This window comes from Xenopus laevis, chromosome 3L (genome assembly GCF_017654675.1).
Source record: "Xenopus laevis strain J_2021 chromosome 3L, Xenopus_laevis_v10.1, whole genome shotgun sequence".
In the NCBI taxonomy this organism is placed as follows: Eukaryota; Metazoa; Chordata; class Amphibia; order Anura; family Pipidae; genus Xenopus; species Xenopus laevis.
Window position 1 is genome coordinate 60,900,177 of NC_054375.1, and position 20,804 is coordinate 60,920,980.

The 20,804-nt window shown below is 37.3% G+C and overlaps 1 protein-coding gene across 1 annotated transcript; it reads left to right on the top strand.

Annotated features, from left to right (window-relative positions):
- The first annotated feature begins 254 nt into the window (after nucleotides 1-254).
- Nucleotides 255-17,963, top strand: alx1.L (ALX homeobox 1 L homeolog). Its single transcript, NM_001085647.1, is given in 4 exon segments — nucleotides 255-603; nucleotides 3,957-4,261; nucleotides 13,846-13,974; nucleotides 17,475-17,963. Coding segments are annotated over 4 exon segments (1,008 nt in total). The 5' UTR covers nucleotides 255-350; the 3' UTR covers nucleotides 17,796-17,963.
- The last annotated feature ends 2,841 nt before the right edge of the window (nucleotides 17,964-20,804 follow it).

Sequence of the window (20,804 nt, forward strand, 5' to 3'; positions counted from 1 at the left end):
TCCTCCCCCTGCCAATAAAAGCAGAATAAATATAGCAATAAGGAAGGTTTTTGCAGAATACCTTTATTGCCCTATTTGATATTTTTTCCTGCGTGCCTGAGGGAACAGCAGTCCTGAATCATCCCCTTGTTTAAATTGGGGGGTGTGGGCGGAGTCAGGAGGCTGCTTCCATATTCATTAGTGATGGGAGGCTGCTTGGGGGGGTCCTGCTGAGTCCCATAGTATAAGAGCACCCTGTGCTCCCCCTTGCAGACAAGGACAAATGATCAGGCTGAGCGGACGAGCAGCCCCCTAGTCTGTCCCAGCCGGCGCTTCCACACTTTCACTCTGTAGGACTGAACTCATTCATGATGGACTTTCTCACTGACAAGTTTTCCCTGAAGAACCAGCCGAGCAAAGCCGGTGATTTCTACATGGGGGCAGCGGGCACACTGGAGCATGTAATGGACTCCATGGACACTGAGTCGTTTTACAGCAAGAGCCCGGCAGTAGCCGCAGCAGCAGCAGCAGCAAGTAAATGCGTTCAGCAGGCCTTCAGTGCTATCCACAGAGCCGAGCACCATGTGAGGATGGAGAGGGCATCCCCCTGCCAGGAGAACAACGGTAAGAACTTCTTTCTTCTTCCCTTCATAGTCCTCTGGCCCACTCACAGGCCTCTACCCACGGGACAATCCAGCGCATTTCTACATTTACTAGTGACTGAAGTGTTAGCCTCCAAACCCAGTCGCAAAAGTTATTTGACTGGAAATATCATCATCATCATTTATTTATATAGCGCTGTCAAGATACGCAGTGCTTTATATCAATGTAATCTTTCCTCAGAGTCTCAGACACATTCCAACGACTGCTTTTACTGTACTATTAACCACTTGGTACGACTAGGGGAGATTCTAGCCTGGATATTTCCCTCCAGAGTCGTAGGGTGACAGATAATAAATACATAGATATATACTCTATCTATCTATCTATCTATCTATCTATCTATCTATCTATCTATTTATCATCTATCTATCATCTATCATCTATCTATCATCTATCTATCATCTATCTATTATTAACTTCTTCTATCTATCTATCTATCTATCTATCTATCTATCATCTATCTATCTATCTATCTATCTATCTATCTATCTATCTATCATCTATCTATCTATCTATCTATCTATCTATCTATCTATCATCTATCTATTATTAACTTCTTCTATCTATCTATCTATCTATCTATCTATCTATCTATTATTATATCTATCTATCTATCTATCTATCTATCTATCTATCTATCTATCATCTATCTATTATCTATCTATTATTATCTCCTTCTATCTATCTATCTGTCTGTCTGTCTGTCTGTCTGACTATCTATCTATCTATCTATCTATCTATCTATCTATCTATCTATCTATCTATCTATCTATCTAATCTATCTATCTATCTATCTATCTATCTATCTATCATCTATTTTTATCTATCACCCATCCAGTATCTATCTATCATGTGCACCGTGTGGCTTTAGTTCTAACTGCTGAACATGATAAATGATAATTGTTTGTAGATTCCCCAGCTGTCTCCCTGCACATAGAAAAGAACATCAGTAGAAATACATTCCCATTACAGGCCAATAAATCCAAGATTTATAACATTAACATTTTCAGTACAGAGCTGCAAGGGGGAAGGGTGTGAGGACAGATTCGCTGCTTTGGAAAACTACAAATCCCAGGCTTGCCAGCAAGGCTGCGGAGTTATAGATATATCGCTGATATTTGACAGCTAGCTGCTGATCGCCGAGAGCAGAATTGCCGGTGTCTCAAACCCAACAGTATCGCATTCGCATTAGATCAGTAAACGAATACACAAGATTGCCTGTGTGTGCAGCTACAAAAACAGCAGTACAGAGCGCCCAGCTGAGAAATCTTGAGTTTGTGCTGCATGGCACTTGGTTATGGGGCGCCCTGAATACAGTGCATATTACACCTGATATAAAAATCACTCTGCTAATCTCTCCTGTCGTCTTCTTCCCCAGATTCATGGAGCAGGTACCAAGTGCCAATAAAAACTGAGTGGCCATATTATTGTACATGACATTTGTGCCCGAAAACTTATTTTAAAAGTCGATTTAGTAACGTCACAGTTACTGTTATTACAATTTCATGTCAAACGTTTACTAATAAACGCTGCTAACCGGGCTTTTACCATGAAACAATACAAACTGGGCCTCACTACATTAAGCACTGCTAACTGGAAATGTACTAATACATCATCACTAATGATTGAGATTGAGAATCTGACACATTATTAATTGGGAATGTGCTAAGAAACACAGATAACTAAAAATGTACTAAGAAACCAGCCAACATGGCATTTGCCCACTGTGCTGTTTATAATACAGAAACTGCTAACATGATCTTTACGATTGAAACCCTACATCCAGGATATTTATTAATTAGCACACTACACTACAATGATTCCATTTTAATTTGCCCGTTTCAATTTATCCTAATGCTCATGATGAATATATATATATATATATATATATATTCCTTAGATTCTAAGTATATATATATATATATATATATATATATATATATATATATATATATATATATATATGCTTAGAATCTAAGGGTAAAACACTTTACATACTAGCAAAGGGATCTTTGGTGTGTTTTATTGAATATATATATAATATCTATCTATCTATCTATCTATCTATCTATCTATCTATCTATCTATCTATCTATGTGTGTATATATATATATGTGTGTATATATATATATATATGTGTATGTATATATATATATAAAGTCAATTGTGGTGAGCGCACTCTTACCGGATTTTTTAGATGATGGGTGCGTTGGTCAAGTTTTATGCATATGTAGTAAAGAATGGACCCGCACTAAAATGTTCTTAGTGAAAAAGATGATGTGTTTTATTCACAATGCATATCCAACGTTTCGGTCCACGCTGGGACCTTTCTCCTTGAGAAAGGTCCCAGCGTGGACCGAAACGTTGGATATGCATTGTGAATAAAACACATCATCTTTTTCACTAAGAACATTGGAGTGCGGGTCCATTCTTTACTGTATATATATATATATATATACACACACACACACACATATATATATATATATATATATATATGTGTGTGTGTGTATATATATATATATATATTGTATATATATATATATATATATATATATATATATATATATATATATATATATATATATATATATATATCTCTCTCTATATATATATGTTCTTAAGGAACCATTGTAGCTGGACATTTATGACTATATAACACTGCAAACTGGACCTTTTTACCTAAGAACAGAAGCCTATGGAGTCCATACAAATAAATCAGTTCTAATGGGCCTGTGCAAAGCATCTATTTGTTTGTGGCCTTTGCTAATGTATTCGATTTTATAATTAAAACCTATTCTACAGGGAATTGGCTGCTAAGAGCTGCTTATCTGCTCTATGTATATATATATATATATATATATAAACCCCTTATGACAGGGCTTTCGTCCATTAAATGATGCTGAATCGCATTTCTTAAAAGAAACCCTGTTATCTGGCATTACTAAAAAAATACGGCTAATTAGATTTGGAGTTGGTCGAACTTTGGTCCACTCCAAATAAGCGTATAGTAACTGCTACCTCTATAGAATACATACAGCAATGCACTGAGTGTCAGTGTGAGGACAGCTTATTAAACAGGCAGTTTTGTCTTTGATAAAGGAATCAGCAGCAAGGGGTTAGCAGAGTAGTGTCGTTATAGAAGCAGTTTTCCTTTCACTCTGCACAGTTTATTGCTGTCTCGGTGCAGCTGCCAGTAAGTGGGGATACTAAATGCCAGTTACAGTCTGTGGTGCTAATTCCTATATAGATCATTTGCAGGCGCAAAATGTCCTTGTATCCCTATATCTAACGGCACCTTCCTCTCCCCCCAGCGAACTACGGCCTAGCCAAGGTGGAAGGACAGACGGTTCACACAGAGCTGGGGAGGTCCATGGAAACGTGTTGCAGCCTGGCGGTCTCCCCGGGGAAGTCAATGGCGGACAAAGTGGAACTGGACGAGCTGGGGGATAAATGTGACAGCAACGTGTCGAGCAGCAAGAAGAGGAGGCACCGCACCACATTCACCAGCCTGCAGCTGGAGGAGCTCGAGAAGGTGTTCCAGAAGACCCATTACCCTGATGTGTATGTCAGGGAGCAGCTGGCGCTCAGAACCGAGCTCACCGAGGCCAGAGTACAGGTGGGTACAAGAATCATTATAATACTATGCAACAGCTGCACATATGTCTCCCCACAGAGGTGTATGTTGTGCACTACTATCACTACTGTCTGTTCTCTCACACTCTCTTCCCGACCCTGTCACTGACACGCACTCACTCACTACCACACATTCATTTGAGTTAGGCAGATCCAAGCGCAAACTGTAAACTAAACGGACTGTTCTATCACATAACTAGGGGGACGTCTAGTTCTATTTTTATCACCGCTGCTCTTTTCTCCCGAATCCAAAGCGTACAGTGGCCTCACAACACAATGGGAAGGGCTGAACCAACGCCGTGGAACATAGTTCACTTCGAAACGATCCCCCTCCGATACGCTAATGTACTAGTCTATCTATAAAAAGCCAATGAATGCTTTCGTTTGGCGCCAAATATAAAAGGCTGATACCCGTCTCTAATCACACTGTGTGCTATTAATTAAATTCCGGGTCTGTTAACACTGAGTCCGTTGTGTAGACTGCTGACTATGTTTACTAACATTAGAGATAAATATCTGGAGAGATTTCTGGAGATGTTGCCCATAGCAACCAATCAGATCTTTGCTTTTGTTTTGTTTTTTTAACTCATAGGTAGCCGTTTAAATCGAATTGCTGATTGGTTGCCATGGGTAGCATTTCCACAAATGTTTCCAGAATCCAAATATGTATCTCTAATGTTAGTAAACATGCCCCTATATTTGTAGTCTCACACATACAGCTTTACTTTACACACTTATCTGTAGATAATATGGATTCTGCCATGACTTCCTTATGTGTGTCAGTGTGAGCGACAGGCAGAACAGCTAGTGCATTCAGTTCCGCCATATGAATCTCCCTGAGCTTCAGTGGGATCAGGAGGCAAATGAAATGCATTAGAAGCAGCCAGGGGAGGCTTAGATTTGGTCAAAGGAAATATTATTAAGGGCAAGCATAGTATGTGGTTCCTCGGAGAGCAGGCATTCCTTTAGTGAACCATTATTCATGCTATTGCTGTTATTAATAATGCTGGGCTGTTTTATGGGGAGTATTAGATGCTTCCCTCACAGACACAAAATGGCACTTCTTTTATCTGCTTTCCGCCTATAACAAGGGCCTAAGGAGCAGCGACAAACTCTGTAGCAAATTCACTCGAATTGTAACGTAACAAACAATGTGTTCAATTTCATTAGTGGTGACACTGCATAATGGCCAGTATTTTCATATGGGTAATAATGTTTACTTTAAAAAAAACATTGTCCATTTCACTAAGGGAAAATATATACTGTATAGTGAACAGAGACCCTTTTAAAAGTAATTTCCATTCTCTGCGATATGAACACCAAAAGTTCTGTGAATGGTGTGTTGTGAACCTACAGATGATAGTAACACAGAATTTGAAGTGTTAAACAAGCAGCGATATGGCGAATATCCAAATTTACCACCAAAATGTACGAGTAGGTCAGGGGAAATGGCTTTCATTAAAAAGTGGATCAACAGACATTTTCTCATTTTTAAAAAAATTATATAATAACCTTTAGATAAGGTGAAATGCTGACCTTTAGTGAACTGAACCCTAAATATTTCTGGTAAACGTATTCACTTTTATTTGTCCCTGTTTCAAGTAGAAAATGGAACATGAATGATATTTTAAATGCATCTTAAATAATTATAGTGAATTCATTAATGCTTACCTCATCAGTATTTAGCGGATTCTGCCAGCTACACCGGGCACCACCTTTGTTAATTAACTCTTCAATTTTGCAATATCACAGAAATGGGATAAATTATAGATATAATTGGGCAGAAGCATTACTACATTTTATGGCGTATTTTTAAATAGCCATTTTTATTACACTTAGGCTAAAATGGTGTGTACAAATTGACAATTTTTATGTATAGCGTTTAATGTTATTGCATGCATAATGTACATTGTATCTAATATGCAAGTAGTTATATTGTAAGTAAGTAGGTGTCTGTTTAGACTCATACAGTATCTATTTCTGCTCAATTATGCAACTAAAATACTGCACAATTATCAGTTCAATGTCTGCCTTTTTCACATTACCAAGTGAATGTAGAGGCCGAGCCTGCTCTTATAGATGCCTTTTACTTACTAACCTGCAGTAGACTATAGAATCTGTGGCATTAACTGTCATGTAGCTGATTGCCAGCACCATTGGTTCTTCTTTATTTAAATAACACCAACATATTCTGCAGCACTTTACAGACATTATACATCATTTGCATCAGTGTTTGTCCCAATCTATGTTCCTCTGTGATACGTGTCATTCTGCATGCTGTCTGGGCACACAGCTGGTAGGATAACAGACAAACAATCTATTTACAAAAGACAATCTATTTACAAAAAAAATTATATTTGTTCTCCAGACCAGGGTTCCGAAAACGGTGGGACTGGTGTCTATAGTGGAGGCTTAAAACAATAGGTGGGCTGAACAAACCTGAAGTCCAACTGGGTTATTTGTGCAGGAAGCACAGGCTGATCTGTTAAAGGGGACCCGTCACCCAAAAAAATTATTCAAAATCCTATTTTATTAGATTAGTCAAGGAAAATGAACTTTAACTACACTATATAAATTATTTGAATCTTGTTTCCTTCAGTCTGGGATTTCAAAATGATAGAAAGCAGGCAGGAGCCATTTTGTGGACACTGTTATTAAGACAAGTCTTGTATCATCTCAGAATCTTGTTTGTGCACCAGAATGGGGGACCCGATGTCCACCCTCATGTCCTGACCACACAATTATATGGTAAAGAGAACGGGGGAATGTGGGGAGAGCAGTGACATCTAAGAAGTGCTGAATTGAAAGTGAAAGTAATTGTCTGCCCCGCCTCTATGCCACGGGCATAGAGGAGGGGCAGACAATATTTGATTGACAGCTGAGATTTTTAAATGAGCTCACAACAGCTATGAATGCTTAAATAAAAAATAGAAATTGGATTTCATGTTTAATTTGAAAAGGACTTTTATTATACAGATTTTTGTGTCTGGGTGACAGGTCCACTTTAATGTATCACACAGGGAAACTTGAATCCAGTATGAAAAACTCTTCTTTAAACTGTTGCTAATACAGTCACATTGCTTTACCAAAAGAAAACAAGAGTACAGAGTGCTTTTCATAAGGAGGCACACATATAGAGTCTTGTGATTGGATGCCCAGTGCGGTGTCTCATTGGCTGAGCTCCAGTGTCATGTGACGATTCTATTGCTGGCCATGGCCTTGCTTATGAATGGCTTATTTAATGCAACCACTCAGGGGTATGATGTACAGTGACAGAAGGCATTGAAGGCTTCAAGGAAATCCTTTTCTCATCAGATGCAGAGACTATACATGTATTTATGCTCCCAAATAAATTTCCATTGGTGTTAGTGCAGTGGCCACCCTGTATCAAATGCAGGGAGGCAGAGAGTGTATTCATATAAAGCTGTGGTTCTTTAAGAATAAGGTACAGACAATTCTGCTGTGAAGTTTAGAGCAGAGAATCCCACATGTGGAATGGATTTCTATATCCCATAGACTGATGATGTCGTATGTTTTCATATTATACTGTAGATTCTGGAATTGCTGTCATGTAAAAGGAATGTCTTTGTGCAAAACACTGGCAAATATAAAATAAGGAAAAATACCAGGCACATCAAAGGGCAAAGGGGGCTGAAGGTCATAGGACTTGTTAAGGTTGATATAAATTTTTTTTGGGAGGGGGGGTGTACATGTAAATAAATTCCCTATTTTTTGGTCCAGTGTTTGTTGCATTGTGGTGCAGAGCAGTTCTGGCCAACTTTCTCTGCATTGTGACCAAAATATCCAGTATGCTAATAACAGTAATAGGAGGATGATGTCATGTTCAATAGACTGTAGAGCCAATGGAAATTGCCGGGGGTCAAAGAAACCCTATGAGGGCTGGCTCTGGTCTGTGGGACAACAATGGTGTAGAATTCACCTAGTTACAAACCTTATTACTCAAACTTCCATGCCTAGGAACATTTATTTATTTATTTGCTAGGAAAAAATTTATGGCAAGTAATACACCACTGATAATACTGTATATGTATGTATTTTTTTTATTTATTTAATTGCGAATTTTACAATGTTCAGTAAACGTGACCCAAATAGTATTCCATAACAGCAGACATTTCTTGCAAGGACTATGTAGAACTGCCTGTTCCTTCTGCAACTTACAGTTGCCTGCATATGGAGAAAGAAAGCTGAATCCAATTTATCTCACTAGTTGCTTTCCCTGCTTCCCATCAGAATGGTAATTGGCACCCATTTAAAGAAGCTTGTCAAGGCCTTTGGGTTTCCCTATGAAAGAGTCTCATTACGAAGTTCTCCTAACAATGCTATTTGGGAGCCCTGGGGAGACCACAGGAAATATATATATTTTTTCCACTCACAGACATGTTGAAGACCCGACCAAGCTCATATTTTCCTTTCTTTTATTTCTAGACATATATTTCAGCAGGGCGACATTTATTGTCTCTTGGTAGCAGTAAATCGATTTACCAACCTGTCTGAAAGCAGAAATAAATCTTTTCAGAAACCTGTTTGCTCTCCCGTTGGATTAAATATGGACCAAACTGCCCCGTGTGACCTTTTTGGCATTTTCTCTATCATTAAAGGGGAATTCCACTCCGACAAAAATAAATAAATAAACAAAAATTGCACAATGAAAGAAAATTTAATTTTACATGTTAATTAACAGTTTATAGTTATTTGTAAATATTATGGTTAATAAAAACAGTTTCTGTCTTCCTCATGGCGTTTCCTGACTGTCGACAAATGTAGCAAGGGTCAGCTTTCCTCTAGTCAAGTTTTCTGTTCCCACAATGCCTTGCATGCTTCTTCACAGGCCTCGTAATAACAGTAGATGAGTCTTGGATGAAGGAGAGCTTGATTCTGCTGTATAGATTCAAGAGTGAGGAGAAACCATGCAAAGAATAGTAAGGGATAGACAAACACTGCTTTCAAAAGCAATTGCCTTTACAAATAACTTTCAAACCACTGAATTTTTTTTTATGTAATCAATCACTCTACCTGTGGGTGATTGTAGACTCTTGTCCCTGTCGACTCGTGTATGTCGTGATAGGCTGACTAGGAACTGTATGGGTCCGTACTTCCATAAAGCTGCCTGGTAGTCTGTCTCATGGGCAGTTAAATCGGTGCAGTTGGGTGGGCTTTGTGTTGGTCATATTGCAGAATATCAGACCATCTGGCCAGCTTGAGGCATTGAGCCTTAACCCTGACACAGGTGCTCTGTTCTTGTTTAAATTACCTAAGGGTTAAATCTGTTTCCAGTAATAATGGTTGTCTGGGTGCCTGTGTGGCATATGTCCAGTATGCATGAAAACATAACTGATAAATTGCAAGTACAAATGCCAGTGGGGTATTTCATTCGGACAAACAGCAATAGCAGGGAACTATTACTTCATTATTCCTCAACGAACTGCTTATCTAACTGGGAAGTCTAGCTGAGAATGACGGGAGCTGTAGTTCATCTTTTGACAATATATATTGTCTTGCAAAGTGTAAATAATGCATTTCGTGCATTTGTTTTAATATATTATTGGTGATATTTTCAGGGCCACGGTAGACTCTTTGTACCTGTCACTGATTATGTGTGCCTTATTCAATCATGAAAATGTGAAACCTAGGCAGGTTTCTTTTTATCTGTAGGCTTTGCTGTTCCAGATATATTGACAAAGCTTGGGTTTCATGTAACAGGAAATTGCGGGATGGAGTAGTTGGAGTGAAGTGTAGTAGATAATGCCCCATAAGCTTATTTTTATATGATTCAAAGCCTGTACACCCCACGAGTTAAGCATCCCCTTTCATGCAACAGCATTAAAACAATGTGTTCAAATACAGCCTGCTTAGTATATCATATCTCTGAGGAACATGACAGCATAATACTCATCAATACTGTCATTAATGAGATATATATATATATATATATATATTTATATATATATATGTATATATATATATATATATATATATATATATATATATATATATATATATATATATACACAATTCTGTACATGATTAGATAACAATGCTCCTTTTGTATTATTTAAGCTATTAGAAATTGCCAACATTTCTATACACAAGCACAAGACATCAGGCTGCTGTTTGTATACAGATCATAATTCATTATTGATATATATATATATATATATATATATATATATATATATATATATATATATATATATATACAATTCTGTACATGCTATAGGTATAGAGCTAATTTTTATACAATTTAAGAATATTATAAGTTGCCAAACGTTGTGTATAAAAGTACAAGACTACAGGCTGCTTTTTGTATACAGATCAGAATCCTGAGTGACTGTTCTACTGTTCTTACATTAGTTTGCAACTTTAGGTTATAATGTTTTATCACCTATTAATCAAACAGATATGAGTTCCAAATTACCTTAGTTGATTATCACATCCCACAACTAATGTTCCATTTCAGGATATAGCTACCCTTTAGTCCTTTACTCTCAATTCTACATTCTGCTGCTAAAGCCTCAGCACCCCAAGACTCACTGAAATACAGTATTCACAATACATTCTATTCAAGCTTGCAGTACTAATATTAATAATAAATATAACCCAGGATTCAGGCAAACTCCAGAGCCAAATCTATCGCAAAATGTGACAAATGACGATGTCAAACTATTGATGAAAGATGATGCAGGTTTGTTTGTAGGTTAAAATGCAATGCAAATAAAGGTTGGAATTGGGTTTGGTTCTCTTTAGTGGTTTTTGGTATCTGTGCACAGACCTTGTAATCTCCATAGACATCTATCAGAGGCCTATTTCATGGTCATTCCCTGTTTCTGTATGGGAACCAACAGGCTAAATACAAAGGGGAATAGATTACTGTATGTAAAGAAAAGAGACAAGGAGAATAAAGAGGTTGAGTGAGAAGCGGAGGGAAGAGTTATGATCATAGGCCTATGATCTAAGGTTTTCTGGTGGGGTCCCTGGCATCCCAGTCCAACACTCGTAGTTAGTTGTGATATTCAAGCACTCAGTTGCTGAGAATTCTGCAGTATTGCTGTGTAAAGCTGGCCATATAAAATTATACTCAAGTTTCATATGAATTTCAGTATGTGTATACTGTCTGACCAATATCTGTGTAGCATGGATATCGGTCAGTTTGTCTGTCTGCCAAGGCACCGTGAATCAGCAGATGAGGAATAGAAGCCAACCTTTCAACCTTAACTGTATTTCTTTTTTGTATTAACTTAGTAGATACTGCCTCCTGGAAAAGATTTTACATATGGATAAAAAGTTTTTAGTTCAAATTGGTGATAGGGTGTACCAGTATCATGGACCAAATTAATAAAGGCATATCTTCATGATATTTTTCCTATTTTCCATGATTATAAAGTTAAGGATACTTTATCAGTAAATGGGAAAAATATTTCTGTTTTGTGGCAGATTATATTTTGGTATAATAGTCTTTTGAGCTGAAGACTAAAGACCAAACAAAGAGGTTATTAAAAGCTGTAATGGTTGGAAGTTCAGTACGAGTCTAGGCGGAAACTGAATCTCTGTGACCCAATTTATTGTGCTTCCATTCAATTTCCTTTTTGTATATAATAGCCATGATAATGAAGATGAACACTCTAAACCTCTCCTACAGACTGCTGGTATTCAGAAAACATGTTGTGGATTAAGTATAATGTTCATCAAAATCATTCAACTTCAAAGCAAAGGCAAATATTTAAAAAATGCATATATCAAAGAAAGAAATCATTTTTGAATTTTCAGTTGTTTTTCTCTGTTAATTCGGGACTGTTTTTTATATTTCTGAAAATGTTAGCAATTAAGAAGGAAGTAAACCTCAAAAAATCTTATAACATAAGAATTGTTTTTCTGCGGTTAGTGAAGGATAAAGCTCTTTTTATTATTCATTCCAAAATAAAAATTACACACAGGCATCTTGTCAGACACTGTGCAAGGGCTTTTCACTTCAGTGAAGTAGAAGGGTAGGATGGAGTGGCAGCAAGCCCAAGCAGTTGAACAGTCTCAGCTTCATGTTATGTAGACAACTGAGGGCTATTGTATGTATGTGCAGGCCTCATGGAGCACACCAAAAGTTAAAATGGGGAGGGTTATTTACTAAAATCCGTATTTATCTCATTTTTTAAATAGAAAGAACCACAACCAAACTCTAATACCCAATTTGAACTAATTTATTATTAAAAAAGCTTGATTTAATTGGTTTGGGTAAAAACTCGATAAAATCAAGCGAAAACCTGAATTGTACAATTTTTCTATGAGTTTTTTCCCTGAAAAGCCATAATTTTTAGGATCTTTGCTGAAAAGCCCGAAAAGGTTGGATTTTCTGGCTAATTCCAGCACAGACCAATAGAATCGGGGCCTCTGCCATTGAATTATACACAACCTTGGCAGGTCTGAGAAAATTAGAGTTTTGCTCCAAAAAACCCCGACCGAAGTTTAGTAAATAACCCCCTAAATATGACAGTAGACATTTTCACTTGTATGCTTCGTTTGTATGTAGGAAACATTTAAAGGGAAGGTTCCTCTTATTATTTAATCTCTGTAAAGTTCTGTAGAATATGTCCATAATTAAAATAGTAATCCCCTTTTTGCACAATGTAAACAGGCATATAATAATATAAATGCTTTGGAGGCTGACATGGGCAATTGAATCTTGGGGGCCCAAGGCTACTATAAGGGTCTGGCCACATGGGCAGATTTGGGAAGATTCGTCACCAGGCAACAAATCTCCTCTTCTTTGCGGCGACTAATCTCCTCGATCTGCCTGGGGGCAGGCACTCGTAATTGCCTCACGAGGAAACTTCGGGCGACTTCGGAAAACGAAGCGCTCCAATTGCCTGCCCCCAGGCAATTTCCATTTTAGCCAGTGGAAGGCAGGGGAAGGCAGATCGGGGAGATTAGTCGCCATGAAAAAGAGAAGATTTGTCTCCTGGCAAATAATCTCCCCGAATCTGCCGTTTGGCAGACCCTAAAACTATTATTTGGTAGGGTAGGTGGTAGTCTAAAAGGCATGAGTGGGACTAGATGAGTCCATGTCCTGAGAAAAGAACTGGGCCCAAGTTGCTCTTAATTCACATTTTTTCACACAGTTCGGGTGATCCAAACAGACTGAGTTTGTCCAGGAAAGATATTCCTGTCAACAAGGTCTTAAGTGACAGATAACTTTCTGTTATCTCTTTCTTAACCTCATTTTCCCAAGAATGGAATTAATAGGGACAGTGACATCCAAGATATTTTCAGTTTCTCATTCTGTTTTTAGAAGACTAGGAAATTTCCCCAATACAATAAAAAGGCATCATTAAAGGTTCGAACAACAGTTAAAACAACACTAAAATTTACAGAAGATGTGGCCCCTAAGTCTTTATGGCTGTTCAGCTGAATTTGAGAATTACTTGATATGCTGATATAGGATTTTTTTTGCACCTTGGACTTTTCATTTTAGTGAACATGCAAAGAGATATGATTGATCTGCATTTGAGGTTTATTTCAGATTCCATTTTGATAGCATTCTGTTGGTTTTCTTGCCAGGTCTGGTTCCAAAATCGCAGAGCCAAGTGGAGAAAGCGAGAACGTTATGGACAGATACAGCAAGCTAAGAGCCACTTCGCTGCTACCTACGATATATCTGTACTACCAAGGGCAGACAGTTATCCACAGGTAAAGGATGACAATTTAGGATTCAAAATTTGTCTTAGCAGAAAGCAAAACCATTTCCCTTTTCTCTGTACACTGTACTAATAAAACAGTACCTTGTACTTGATCCTAACTTGCACAAATAAATAGGATCATTATACAAAGCTCTTAAATATTTTGTATGGGCCAAACTGTGAACCCTGAAATCCAAAATTTACTCCTGGAACAGGGAACCCCAAATTTTAGTTGAAAGCATTGGTTTCTGATGAAAGCCCTACTTGGTACAAAGCTCTCCATGGCTATTTTATTCTCATTTCTTTTTTTTTTTACTTCCTCATTCCTGTTCTTTTACTCATTTCCACACTATATTATTCTTGTATTAATCTACCTCCCCCTTCTATATTATTATGATTATTGTTATTGCAACAACTCTCTGGAGTCAACTAGATGTCTCTGCATACTATTGGGCAGAGAAAATAAGAACCAACACAGAAAATGTATAATAGAAATAGAATGTTACTATACAAGAATGGGCATCCACGTTTTTTTGTTCTTCAGAATAAAAGTAGAGTGTGAGTAGATTCCTAGAACCCCTCCAAAAATCCCAGGAACCAAAAGGATGATTTAACGTTTACAGCAATTGAATCATATATTTGGGGAGAGATTTGGTGAGCTTTTGCCTACAGTGGAAACGGATTTCTTGCAATAACTTTCCCCAGCCAGTACATCTGGTTTCATTTCTCTGACCATTTAAATGTCTTTCCTTCATTTCCCCCTTTAAATGCAGGGCAAACTTTTCCTATGCTTCAAAGACTTTATGGTGAATGTGTTACATGTTTTCTTTGTCTCTTTCTTGCTCCATTTTTATTTGCTTTGACAAATCACTTTTGTCATTAATGTCTATATTTAGCATTGCATTAAGGAGTGGAATACTATAGTAACTTTTTTTAAGCTGTTCCACTAAACCACATATGCTGGTATTTTAAGTCATGCTAGTTATTTTATCAAATGTGCTGGCACTTATACCTTACCATTGTCATTATTTTCACATGCAAGGAATCAACTGTAACATCAAGAAATATTAATAAGCACAGGTATGGGACCTGTTATCCAGAATGCCCTGGCCCTGGGGTTTTCCAGATAACGGTCTCTTTTTTTAAAGAATAATTTAAACATGAAATAAAAATAGACTAGTTTTGCTTCCAATGAGGATTAATTATATCTTAGTTGGGATCAAGTACAAGCTACTGTTTTATTATTACAGAGTAAAAGGAAACTATTAAAAAAAATCTGGATTATTAGGATAAGATGGAGTGTATGGGAGTTCTGAGCTTTCTGGATAACCGTTTTCCCGGATAACAGATCCCATACCGGTATATGCATTTTTGGGCAGCCATTTTCAGCGTATAATAAGGGGCGAAAAGTAAGACAATCTAGCAGATCTGATGTACTGTATATGTCGTACAGCTGCTAGTTTTATGTATATTGGTACTGGCATCCAAGTGATAAATATATACTGCCAGTCAGATAATACATTTACATTTATTATATAATCCTGAAAAGGGCCAATAGCATGACATCTCTTTTTGTCCCCAGCAAAATCAATACTCCATGCAACCATGCTATATATTTGGTAGTATATGCTGTGTGTAAATATATATATATTGTGACCAATATATCCAGGGCCAGACTGGGAGGAAAAAGCAGCCCTGGCAAAAGTATCAAAGGAGTCCATCTATTCAGGCGCATGCAAAGCATGATATATATTTCCAACCTCAAGATTAACTAGAACTAGTGTTTATTAATAGATATTTTAAGTGACCATTACCATATAATCCCCAGCAATATTATACACCCTATTTGCTGGAACTGGCCCTTGCAAAAAATATCTCACCCTAGTTTCTATCACAACTATTCTATCAGATGGATTAGTGGCCCTATACTTACAGTATATTCTAAATGTTTCTTTGTGTGCCCCAGCTAGACTATGCACCATTTAATTACCATGTGTGTCATAGGGCCAAAGTGTGGCATACTTGAAGTGACTAGCCTGCCTCATGCAACAGCTCATTTACATTTCTAAAGTGAGTGGCTCATTTACATATTAAATACAGACCTCATTTGCATTTCTAGGTGAGCCACCCATTTACATTTTAAAGCAAGCGGCCCATCTGCATTTGCCCAAACACACAGATTGCCAGTCCGGGCCTGAATATATCTGTGTTCCCTATCCCTAATCTAATTTGGTTTTAGTACAAAATGCTCCTATATGTTGAGATATTAAACAAAATCCTTGATAATTATTTTATTAGTCAAAGACATAGAGCTGCCATGCTGTTTCTCACACCAATCCTGCTGAATCTCTAAAGATAAGTCTAGGGAACTGAGTAACATAGAGCTTTTGGCTGTGGGATATTGCACTATCGTGGCATGTATCATGAAACATATATCCAGGCACAACAGCACAATTAATAGGCCAATGTACAAACCAAGCCATTAGCAAGGGGCCCAGCAACAAATAAAAAGAAAACGCAATATAATTTAAGGTGGTGTTTCCGCCTCCAGGACATTTGTCCAGTACATAAGGAACTTTAAAACGTACATCATACTTTAAAACTGTGACTTAAAGCAAATCATTATATAATAAAGCAAATATTAAATGTTTTTTATTGAACTGAATGGTAGTCCCAAAATAATAGCAGCCAAGGTATGTTTAGCTATACCAACCTTCAATGAATTTATGTGGACTAAAGGCCAGTAAGCATTAGAGATTTATCACATTAGGATATTTTGGTCATCGTTTTAAAGGCGTGGTCCACCTTTAAGTATGTTATTCTAAGCACCTTTTCAATTGGACTTCATTTTTCTTTATAGTTTTTCAATTGTTTGCCTTTTTAATTTGACTTCAGATTTCAAATAGGGGTCACTGACTTCATCTCAAAAACAAATGCTGTGTAAGGCTACACTTGTATTGTTATTGCTACTTTTTATTACTCCTCTTTCTATTTAGGCCTTTCCTAGTCATTTTCCAGTCCTTTATTTTAATCAATGCATGTTTGCTAGGGTAATTAGGACCCTAACAACCAGATTATGGAAACTGCAAACTGGAAAGCTGTGGAATAAAAAACAAAATAACTCAAAAACCACAAACAAGAAACAAATGAAAACCAATTGCAAATTGTCTCAGAATATCACTCTCTACATCATACTTAAAGTTAATTTAAAGGTGACTAACTCTTTTTAGCAACAGCAGGTAAAGCTTTGGGCTTGCCACAGGTGAAGCACTGCAACAGCCCCTAAAACCCCCTAAAACCACTCTAGGACCCCCAATAAAATTTTGGTTTCATCATTTTATTCTGTGTTCATAGCTGTTTATTCTGTGTATTTGTATCCAAATATTTTCTGAGGTAGACGATCGTTATCTTCAAATAACACAGTCCTGCTTGGTAACGAGTATAAAATACACAAACTCATGAAAGCAGGAAAATCCATTCTAAACGTTATTTTTTATATCTTCCTTTCAGATTCAGAACAACTTGTGGGCAGGAAATCCAAGTGGAGGATCAGTAGTGACCTCTTGTATGTTACCCCGAGAACCTTCCTCTTGTATGACACCATACTCCCACTCCTCCAGGACCGACTCTCCATACACAGGTTTTACAAATCATCAGAACCAATTCAGCCACATGCCCCTAAATAACTTCTTCACCGAATCCTTATTATCGGGCTCTGCAAACGGACATTCTTTTGAAGCGAAACCAGAGTTTGAAAGGAGATCCTCCAGTATTGCAGTATTGCGAATGAAAGCCAAAGAGCACACAGCAAACATTTCATGGGCCATGTAAATGAAACTGTCATTTTGTTTTGGTTATAAAAACTTCTAACACACTTTATTTTTTGTATTTAAACATTTTTTTTATAAATCCGTGTCCAAACTGTTTAGAATTCGTTGTTTCTTAAAACTTTGTAAAAACTTTGTAAAAAAAAAAAATAAACAAATGTATTAAGCACTAAAATTCCAAGGTCTAAATATACATTATGCTCATTCATTTAAATTTTTTTGTTTTGCAAGACAGGAAAAATCAGTTTTAAGTGGAACCCCCATATTTTTGGCTTAATGAAAACAATGCCATTCTAAACAACTATATATATATGTAAGCGTTAACGTACTTCCTATTAAAATAAGGTTTGCCAGTCCCTTTATATTCTGTGTATATCTTGAATGAAAGTAGCAAAAGCCAGATGATTAACAGATTTGTAAAGAAGCATGCAACACATTGTGTGAGTCAAACTGGCTTCTGCTACTTTGTTTCAAGAATCAGAACCAGCAGGGACAAAGAATTACTGCATTTAGTTGCAATTACATTTATAGCAACTTTAAAGCCATTGATCATTTTTAATTTAAGTGTGTTGGGAAGTTGCTTAGAATTAAGTTGGGGAGGCCCATTTATCAAAGTCCGAATATTTCTCATTATTTTCTAAAAAAAATACTCCGACCAAATGCATGGGTTTTCCCCCTTATTTATCAATACATTTTCCAAAAAAATTTCTGTGCGGGAAAAACCCATAAAAAAATAGTGAATAAAAACTAATCGTACAGATTTTTGGGATTTTTGCCTGAGAAGCACGAAATCTTCGTATTATTGCACGAAACCCAGTGCAGATCAAAATACATTAGGGACTTCTCTCATTAACTTGCAGCCTCGCGGGTCTGAGATGCCGGATTTTCGGATCTGACTTTTTCCATTCTCAGGATATAATAAATTCCAAAAATTTGAGGGTTTTTCCCCACTAAAAATTCGGATTTTATAGTAACAAAACACAAATTTTTGGCATTCGGACTTTAGTAAATAGCCCCCTTAGTTCATTTTTATTTTTTTATGGAAATTTTATTTTTACATTTCAAAATGTTTTCTAAAATCACCACAAGTATCCAAGATACTCTTCAGTTGAAAAAAAGTGCATAAAGAAATTAATAATAGAAAAGGGTTTTGGAAGTTTGTTCAAAAATAGGATCATTTATACACAGATCTTATACATCCATTATCCGGAAACCTGTTATGGAGAAAGCTCCGAATTAAAAGACGTTCATCTCCCATAGAGTCCATTTGAAGGAAATAATTCTAGTTTTTAGAAATGATTTTCTTTGTAGCAATGAAACAGGGCCGTGTACTTGATGGTACCTGAAGGTAACCAAGCTCCATGGATTTTCAAGGTTTGCTGTGACAAAACATGTATAAATTAATTTGGTTATAGCTGACTATAAGGCCTGGGAGTGATGCTGTGTGTATTCTTTTCTACATGGGCTTAGTGTCTACCACCCACGAACCACCTACCTAAATGAGAAAGGGCAAGCAGGAACGGAAAAAGGGCATAAAACCTGACATAATGGTCAAGAATGTCACTGCACCTTTTAGCGTTAAGGTTCCATTCACTGGACCAAGGGAATGTACCCCAAGCAATGAAACCCACCCCAGCCCATAATTCCTGCTTCACCAAACTTTTTATTCAGCAGTGTGCATATGGCATTTGTGCAGGCAGCATTTCTAGCAGAGTCCATCAGACTACCAGTTGGTGAAGCCCAATAATTCATCACACGATACATTTTTATTGCTCCAAAATCCACCACTCCAATTAATGCTTGGATTTCATATGGCAATGATATGTTTCAGTTCTGGACTGGGACTCAAAATAGGCCCTGGCATTTCAAGTACACAGAGGCCCAACCAGTCTCCCACAAGCCTGTGACTGTCTATGAGATTTTACAGCAGCCCTTCTGGCATTTGCCAGAACTCACAGATTGCCAGTCCGGGCCTGCATTCAGGTGGCGGCTTCACCATAGAAAAAAACCAAAACATTCTCCCACCAAGTAGTTCTCATGCTGACACAGTTTGCAGAGACAGTCTGGAACTGGTTGTCAGGATACGTTGGCCATGTTGTGTATTTAAACTATGTTTATGTTCAGGTGATACATTTTGATCACATGCAAGTTGTACCTTTTTACCTTTTCTTACTATTTTATTCACATTTTTATAAATGTGGATGACTCCTTGTTTGGCAAAGAATGCTAAAAACACAATTTTATGCATGAACAAGCCTAAGTTGCTGTATCCAATGAGCATTCCCTGCACTAATGGTGCAGCTGCTCCACACTAGTGTTATGTGCCAGGGATATGTGTATTAGGTGCTCATGGATGCAATTAGAGCACACAGTGCTACTGCCTGGTTTAGCAAATGAGCCCCTAAGTGTATAATTGAATAGCTTTATACATATGAACTGCCAATTACCAGTCCCTTTTATAGTTGCCGTTTCTCTGTATGCCCCTTGGCACATGTGCCATGCCTTCCCTATTATGTCCTTTCATGTTCCATACAATGCCTTGATATTCTGTCACTGCTATAAGCAATAGCTGTTGTGGTTGGCGGTTTTTTCTTTTTTTTTTTTGTTTGATTATAAAACGCTGTCTAGAGGAATTACATAGAAAATAACCTCTCCTCCTTAACTAAGTGCAGAGTGCAATTCATGTCAGATGGAATTTCCTTGCAGCGTAACAAGAAAGTGCAGTGGTAGCCGGGGATGGCAAATGCATACACTAGAGGCAATAAACATACTGAAACAGTTCAAGTTAAAAAAGAAGCCCAGTTAACAGCACTCTATGAGACTCCTGAGACATACAAAAAGTCATTGGAAATGCTGCATATATTTTACAACCCTAAGATTAAAGGAAAACTATACCCCTTGAACAATGTAGGTCTCAATAAAAATATATTGCATACACTAGCTCATGTGTAAAACCCTGCTTCATGTAAATAAACCATTTTCATAATAATATACTTTTTTAGTAGTATGTGAC